This window comes from Centruroides sculpturatus, unplaced genomic scaffold (assembly GCF_000671375.1).
Source record: "Centruroides sculpturatus isolate CEXI.00-Female unplaced genomic scaffold, Cexi_2.0 scaffold221, whole genome shotgun sequence".
Taxonomy (NCBI): Eukaryota; Metazoa; Arthropoda; class Arachnida; order Scorpiones; family Buthidae; genus Centruroides; species Centruroides sculpturatus.
The window spans coordinates 408,567-417,380 of record NW_019384612.1 but is presented as its reverse complement, the minus strand read 5'-3'; the positions used below and the strand labels follow the sequence as shown (position 1 = coordinate 417,380).

The 8,814-nt window shown below is 37.0% G+C and overlaps 1 protein-coding gene across 1 annotated transcript; it reads left to right on the top strand.

The window, feature by feature from the left end:
• Positions 1–695: 695 nt before the first annotated feature.
• On the top strand, positions 696–5,464 carry LOC111625279 (noggin-2-like). The gene is made up of 2 exons (XM_023368386.1): positions 696–1,469; positions 4,150–5,464. The coding sequence occupies exons 1-2, from the start codon at positions 1,431–1,433 to the stop codon at positions 4,945–4,947; spliced, it is 837 nt and encodes a 278-aa protein (XP_023224154.1). The 5' UTR covers positions 696–1,430; the 3' UTR covers positions 4,948–5,464.
• Positions 5,465–8,814: the final 3,350 nt, after the last annotated feature.

Below are 8,814 nucleotides of genomic sequence, written 5' to 3'. Positions count from 1 at the left end.
AAACGTCGACGATCGATGGAGATAACGCTAAAGCGCTTTCTAATCGAACTTTCTTTAACCTTGAAAAAGCCGGTTGCCGGGAGAAGCGTCACGTGACCCCGGCCATCCTCCGAGCCGATCTTCGCCGTTGTCCACTTCAGATATTGTAGAGGCGACGTCTGAGTGCATTGAAGTAGATGTCGCCATAGGTTCGATCCGGGCACGCCTCGGTAACAACTTGGCGTCAGTTTGTTACATATTTTAACCCCCGTTTGCCCTCCCCCGCGGGTCCTGGACCCACTTCACTCCGGTTAGGAGCTCGATAATGGTGAGACGGTGCCACTTGGTCTTGCGAGGAACATCGTCGCCAGTCTAACTGGCTAGTGCGGGATCTGGATCGCTGCGAACTGTCGTCTCTTCCTATCTTTTTGTACTCGCCTCAAAAAACTAATCTGCCGATGAAGCAGACAAATGTCTATCTGCATTCGGCCGGGGATTCTTTCCAGCAAAACATGTGTTACGACTTAATTCGCCCTACGGCAAAATTCTTTTATCCCCCTCGGCCCAATTATAAATTCCTCATTTAACCATAAATCTCCTAGCATTCGCGTAATGCAAATATTTACGAAATATTCGAGAGATAATTAAGATTTGAAGAATTTTAATTGTTTACCGAGATTACCGGGCCAGATAATCTACAAACCAAAACACTTTACCTTAACGTTGTTTAGCTCTATAAAACTTTTACACGTTTTAAAGCTTCGGGTTAATATAACCACGTGCGTAGTGTTCCTTTTTGCGCACGGCCACGTGCGGGTTGTTTTTCCTTCCCATTGTTTACGTTGTTACACTTTGTTTACGAACTATCGATAGATTCTATTTTAAAATCTCTTATTCTTTGAATTTTAAAAAGAAATACACTTAAGTCGGTAAGCGGGCCCGAGTATATATCTTGGTGAAAATACAAACTTTATAAATATCGGTAGAGACGTAGACCAAGATATTTATTTGTACGAAGAATGGGCTTTGTTGCCACTGGGTCGTGTCGTTGGCACCGAGATGGCAATGCGGATGGTTGGTAAATGGTTGAAAAACAGCCATCGCTTTGACCTATCTTCCGTCTTTCGCAAAATTTCTGTCTATATAAGGAAACAAAGTCCTTAAGACAATTATTTTATATATTTAAGTGTTATAGACCGAACTGACGCCATGTTACTTACCTACCTCCTTCAGACAAGGGTTGTCCCATAGATGCACTCGACTCACCTCTTGTCTATTCCCCCTCCGATTGATTCCCCTCTTTTGAAAGCCGAAAGACGGGACAAGACGGCGACTAGCACGGCGTTTTTTCTTCATTTCCTGTCTTCTAGTGCGTAAAAGTCGTGTCGTCACAATGCCGGAACTGTTAATTACGATCTTTGGACCGGGCAGTATAAATAGGAGGCGTAAGAATGAAAGCGAATCTATCGTCCTCCGACACGACGAGAAAGGTGAGTAAAGTTACTTAATTTAGACCCGCGTGTCCCGATTTAAATCGCAATTCTCTTATATATAGGCCTATATTCTAGGCTTTTTACAAGCCCGTTGTACATTCTACGGGCAAATCTTTTTCGGCTACGGGTTAAGGAATGCCAACCATTCTCCAACAATTCTTTTCTTAATATTTATTTAAATCCGAGTGTCTCGTTAATTATTATTATTATTGTCGAGGCTCCCGCTTTCTTCGACTAAAAATTTCTTAAATATTGAATTTATACACAATATTTTCACTTTGTTTTCAATTTATTTACCAAGTTTTTACTCTAACAATCGAAAATTTAACTACTACAATACTAATTTACCGGTCTATGTAGTACGATTCTAGTATAGTGTATCCTTTACTTATTCTAAATTAGGTAACGGAAAAATACGTTGTTCTTTGGGGATTTGGCGGCCCAAAATTCGGTTAACCGTGGTAAAAGCTAAATTCTGCCTAAGGCGTTATACGGTAGGTGTGGATTTTACAAAAATAATTCGGCCACCCGGTTTACCATTCGCGAGTGTACAAAATAGAACACGGTTAACCGATTTTCGGGCCGGTATGTATTAAAACGAAAGTAGTCGTCTTATTTTCAAATAATGGCCACCTTTCCTTTTAATGGTAGAGCTTTATTTATTCTTAAGAAATTGTATTTTAAACGTCGAAATAATATAAAAAGCCCGGAAGCTTAGAAAAGGAGCCGCACCCCCAAAAAGTTATATTACATTAAATCATTTTCTATATTTTTATCGAAACTTAAGTTCTGTAAATTTACTCTGGCGGACGAATTGACGAGTAATCACCTCGACTGTGTTTTATTCTAACAAAAATTGCTGGATAAAATTAAAAATTAAATCTGCTAAGTAATTAAAAATTGTGATATTTATTAAAACTCCTTGGAAAAATCTCCCTGGATTATTCAAAAATAAATATTTTATTTTTTCTCCACTTTAAATAAAGGGAGGAAGGAATAAAGAGAGAATAATGGAACCGAAGTCATTACCATCCGTCGTCGAGTTTATCGGTTTTGCCCTTCGATGTATAATTATTTTCAACGATAAAGTTTACGATATTTCCTCGACTTTCGACGGGGTGCCATAAATCGTTATACCGTTGGCAATTCGGTATATTTGGCATAAGAAAATCGGACAATGTATAAATATTGATGGGTACGCAGGATTTTTACCGCTTCTGGATAAAGTCGAAGACGTAATATTTCTTTTACCATTACAAGAATTTTAATCGCGCCTAGGATTCTTTACCGCGCCAGTATATTTTCCGCTCTCTGTCGTAAGACGCATATAAATATATATATAAAGTGATAATTGCAGAAATACAGACCAATCCCCAAAATATAACTGTGGTATAGTCAAATTTATGCAAAAAATTAGGAGGCGATTTTAAGAAATTTAGTGCGAGGAGACTTCTTACCTGTTTCCGAGTGCCGGAAAGGGTGAAAGAAAGAGCATTTTCTTATCCTCCCGCGCCAAATGTCCGTCCCGATAAGCGCTAAATCGATTCGATGTTTCTTCTTTAAAAGAGCATAAGAGAGATGCGCGCGATGATGTCACCCCGTTTATCTATAGTCTTACCTGTTTGTTAAGACACGTCATGCTGTCCTGTGTCAATGCCAACACCCCGGAGGACGCAATTCCCGGCGGTTTAGTCACCGTTGACAGTTTGAACACACCAATTTTGATTGCCTCGCGTTTCGCCGACTTTTTTAGAAACGTAAATTATATACATTACGAAATATTCTAGCATAGTCCCGAATTTAAATTAAACCGCTGTGGGTATTAAATTAAGCCTTCGAGCATTAAAAAAAAACGTGCAAAATTTCGTGCTTTAAAGTTTAAAATTTTGGAAATTTCCCATTTATTTTGCAAATAAGTTGAAGTTTTCTGTAAAAACTGGCGAAAAATTCCGACGTATTTACTAAATTTGGCCGCGTAAAGTTGGTAAATAAATGCGTAGCCGTTTATTTACGGTAAAGCGCATTTAATTTGAATCGTTTGTAAATGAAATTTCTGTAGAATGACTAAAAACATCGGCTCTTCGGATTAGAAACTTAAAAGACTGCTTGTCTCTGAACACGTCATCGACAGGCGATTATTTCATTGGTTACCCTTTATCGTCTGCCTTTTAACTCGCGTACGACAATAGCGCCAGTCTAAAAAGAGAAGCTGCACATATAGTTTTTATGACGCTTCGCTATAAAAAATAAACGCTTACAATTATAGAAGAGCAAAACGTAATACCCGCCAGGCTTTATCCCTTAATTATTCCCTTAAACCAAACCCGGGCCCGCTTTCGTATCCAATAATCAGCCCTTAATTATAAATTCAATTTATACGTCATTTTAAGGCGTAAAGCCTTTCGGGCTTTGTAGTTATCGATTTTTATTCATAACAACAAATATAAATAGATTCCCGCCAAGAATAATTCGCTAGCGTTGAACGCTTGCCAAGCCCAAACAAACACTTCGTTAAAAATATGTCTGTAAATTAATTGTACTATAAAATATAATATAATACTTTTACATTGTTTAAATACGCCGGGACGGTATTTAATATAATATATTCTTTTTATAACGCGTAATCTCTTTATATTATTAAATTTATATATATTTTTTTTTATTCTTTTTCTTTTAGCGCTTCGACATGAAGTGGTTTCTAATGGTTACCATGGTTATCTTGCCCGTAATATCCGCATCCGACCGCCAGAAATTTGACCAGGAATTTAATAAGAAATGGTTAAAATTACCGAGCGGCGAGAAATTAATAAGGCGAGAACGTTCGGATTTCGGGGACGGAGAACAACACGTTTTTACGCGATTTGGAAAGAAACCCAAGAAGAAACACCTGGACAGAGACTACTTAATGCAAATTATGGGAAACAGCTACGACGCGGACAGGCTATCCGAAGAAGAACCTTCCGTTCTGACGGGCGCTTCGCCTATCCCGCGCCTGGACCAAGTTACGGCTTCCTCCAGTTGGACCTTGCAGCGGGTCTACCGGGAACTGATGGACTTGAATTTAACGGCGGAAATTCCTAAATCCAACGCCGACGACGTCACCTTAAACGTCATGAAACAGTGGTTGTTTCGGAAGGCGATATGCCCGGTGCGTTTCGCGTGGAAGGACATAGGGCCTTACTTTTGGCCCCGCTGGTTAAAAATAGGGGAATGCGACGACGGTAAATCGGCCTGTTCGTGGCCTTCGGGTATGCACTGCGTGGCCGCCGAGACTAGTACGGTCCAGGTGCTCCGATGGCACTGTTCTAGTTTCGGAAACAAGGGCAAAAAACACCGTTCCTCCTTAAAAAAGTCCTCTTCTTCCGGTTCCTCCAGGAATAAAAAGAACTGGAAGAAAACGGTGGACGGAGACAGAAAATGTCAATGGATAAAGGTCCCCTATCCGGTTATAAACGCTTGCACTTGCCAATGCTAAAATCGCTTTTTCTTTTAAATATAAGAATATGTTAACTCGAAATGTATGCATTCGTATAAATATATTACATGACAGTATTTTTTGTATGGTGTAACTGAATTTTTATACCGTTTTTTTAATGCAAAACTCGTGGTTGTGAGATTTTTGAAAAAATCTGTTACAATAAATACGATTTTGGTTAAGAATTTGGTTGTGATTAAAGTACAAGACTTTGGCTTAAAGTATATACACCAGGTCGACGGTAAAAAGAAAATATTCTGCTGGCCAGATTCTAAATAACTTATGTATTTGTTAAATTTTATTGTTGACAATACGCAATATTCATCTGGTTCTTTTGTTTTATAAAAGCCGCCATTTTGGTGGCATTTTGATCGATACGATATTGTATTTTTAAAAATCTAAATAATAAAATGAAAGGATCGAATTTGTAATTTTGTCTTAGTTTTTGGCCCACTGAAGATCGGGCCGGAAAATTCATTAATAACCTGTCGGGTTCTACTAGCCTAAATATCATTTTGTTAAAGGACGTCTGGCGAAGGGTGAAAGTGGTTTATTTTCCCACCTTTTTCTCATTAACGGCGGACACTTTCGGAAATGGGATAAGGAAGGTATCCATTAATTATAGGAAAGAAGAAAAGGAGTGGGAGTGACGAGGTGTGCCATTCGGGGTGCGTCACGATGTGGGTGAGGTGCTAAGGTATGCGCTCGTATGACGTGACGCTATTTCGCTTATAAAATATGAAAAACCATACAGGAAGTACTCTTTTAAGTATTATTTAATACAAAAATTAAGCGAGAAGCATAAAATTCGTATTTCGTGTATTCTAGTCTCGTAGCGTATTCTGGCGTTATACGCGTATAGTTTTTATGTATTTTAATCTTATACGTAATTATATTTTATATATTCTGGTGTCACACCCGCCAAGTTCGTACGTATTCTAACGTTACGCGTGTGTAGTTTTTGTTTATTCTAGCGTTATAAGTACGGTAGTGTTTACGCATTCTACCGTTCCCGCGTTAACTTATGCTTTTATCCATTCAATTTTTTTTATTTATAAACTGGAAAATTAATTGCGTATTTTTAATTAGGCCCGTTATTAAAATAAATGGCATTTTTACTTTAGTTAAAATAATCTCGAATAAGATTTTAACATAAACATAACATTGTAACTGCCGCCAACTCGGACTAATAGGGGCGAAGGTTATCCGCATTTACGAAAGGGAGGGAAGATGTACGGGTACTGTACAGTATTTATTACCATCGGATCTGTACACGAGTTTTACCGAGCTCCGGATTACATCGCTGTGGAATTTTTCGAAAAAATATCCGTCCGAATTAGCCGAGCTTACCGTAATTAAAAATAATTAATATTTAAACGGCGAATCTTTGGCAATTTATAAAGGCGTTTTATTTTTAAAATAACGTTATTTTATTTATAAACCGTTTAAAAATACAGTGTTTCGATTTCTTAAAAGTCTTCCGATTAAGCTAGTCTGGCATCCATCTTACTTTTATCTTATGTTTAAAAATGCATCCGTATCTACACTAAATAAATAATTACAGTAATTACGGTTTTACTTATTTTTATACGGCGTTATACCATCAAAGCCTACTCGAAAATCGATCGATTATTATCCGTAAACGGTTTACTTTCCGCCATTTTTACACGGTGGCTAAATTAAAATACAGTATTTGGAAAACCGTAAGCCAACCCGCTACGCTCTATATAAATATTTATTCCCCATATTTATAATTTAAAGTATAGCTAATTTCTTTCCGTATCGGAAGGCGCTTATAAAAACTGTTATCGCGCCCCTCTTCCGTATTAAACGAAGCCCGCAACCCTAGGTGCCCAGCGAAACAAAGTCGACAAAGCCAAATAATATCGATTTTAAACGATTAAAAAGATATTTTTACGCGGAGAAAACCGGCCATCTTTTTTTAAAATGCGGTTATTTTAAACGATTCTCTTCGTATTTCTTTAAAGTTAAGTATTATGGAGCTAAACTTATCGGATACGCCACCCCGCGTTACGTAAACATGGCCTAACACCGAAATTCGCGAAAACAATAGAAAAACTTCAAAATAAATTCATTTAAGACTTCAATTAACGTTTCTTAACGTCGTATTTTCTTCACCCATTTCCCTATTTATACGTCTGCGAGTATTGTCGCCAATCGTCGCCCGCCAACTACGGGGTATTTCGAGCGTGGTAAAATTTAAGAAAAAATCGCGAGGGGGCGCCATTGACCGGAGAAAAAATGAGCGTTACTACTATTTGCGAGACGTGGCGGCACATTTTGCAAGGTCACGCGTAAACTTTATATATAGTGAGAGGAGATACGTACCTGTTTCTCGGAAGCGACGAGAAACGTGTATCGACACGAAGAGAAACTTTTAGAAAACTCTTCGTCAGCAAAGTTTCTCTATTCTCTCTCTCTCTAGCCTTTTCTAAAGCTAAATAATGGAAACGGGTAAAAATATACCAACATTTAAGATTAAAAAATGCGCGAATGTAGCTAAAAAATGACCGAATTTTATATTTAAAAATTTGATAAACTCACGCTCGACCGAATGGCTTTTAATTCGTAAAAGCATAATAGGACGGGCGATTTACATAAAAATACATTAGTAGTTTGTTGATCCCCGGACTTTTCGGTGGTCGGTAGATTAATTTTATTAAAAAAACGTTGGATTTTTTTTCTGCCGGGAAATTATTATATTTTAAAAATCGTAAATTATTTTAATGAATGTCATTCGTTATATATTATAACCCCAACGATGTTCATTAAGTTATTATAATGAATACGGTAGTGGCTGGTTTTTGGAAATGCTCCAAAACACTATTTAAACAAATTTAAAATCTCTCTTTTTCCTCTTAGTTTCCAACAACTTAGTCATTTTAATAATACGAATTTTGAGTATGTTTTTAAAATATTGAATTGCTTCCAAGTCCACTTTTAAATAACCTATCCGTAATCATTACTCGCCTGTAGAGTGACGACGAAAATCGCCATTAATGCCGTAAAAACTCTCCTTCCTACCGTTCGAAATTACAATTATATTCTTATATTTTAGTCTCTTCGTCGTAATCTTCTTATAGTTTTCGATGGCCTTCGAATTTTAATTATTTAATTTTTTTACCGAATAAAATAGGATTAAAATTGAATTTTTAAAAGATTTTTAAACGATTACGGGTAATACATTTTTTTTAATTAACGCGAGAGGGAAAGACCTATTACTAGTATAGATATTGGATTTTCCAGGCATTAGATAATGTAAAACGATGTCCAAACGCTAAGGTAAGGTGAATCTGCGGTAGAATTGGGTAAAAAGTTTATTATTAAGTATTAAGCTCGATTCTTACAAAACGATAGCGTAAAATTGCCACCTTACGAAGTAAATACCTTACGGCGCGATACTACAACACCGTACAGAAAAACCGTATTGAAATTTGAAATACCGTACTGGGTGAATTGAATTTTTCTCTACAGAAAATTTCTATCCCTTTTACGAACAATTAATTCTTCTTTTCGGTGTTTGAAATTAATTTCGAGATACGACGTTTACTATAAAAAAACACCTCTCGTTCGTTTATTTTGTTTTTTTTAAGTACAGCCAGACACGCGGACTAATAATTTGTAAATTATTCGCAAACATTTCTTAATTCAATTAATAAATAAAAGTAATAACTCTATTGTGAATCCGTCTGGCGTATACGAATCGAAAGGATTACGGAACGAAAGGTTAAAGCGTGGAGAAATCTTTGATGGTGGAAAATCGTGACTCCAACGATAATTTTAAACTTAGTTTCGTGAATTTCCAATTTCATTGGTAATAAATTTGTAATTTAGAACGTAATTTCG

Coding starts and splice junctions, on each gene's coding strand:
- LOC111625279 (XM_023368386.1), top strand. CDS start 1,431: ATGAAAGCGAATCTATCGTCCTCCGACACGACGAGAAAG. Junction 1,470..4,149: donor CCTCCGACACGACGAGAAAG/GTGAGTAAAGTT, acceptor TTTTTCTTTTAG/CGCTTCGACATGAAGTGGTT.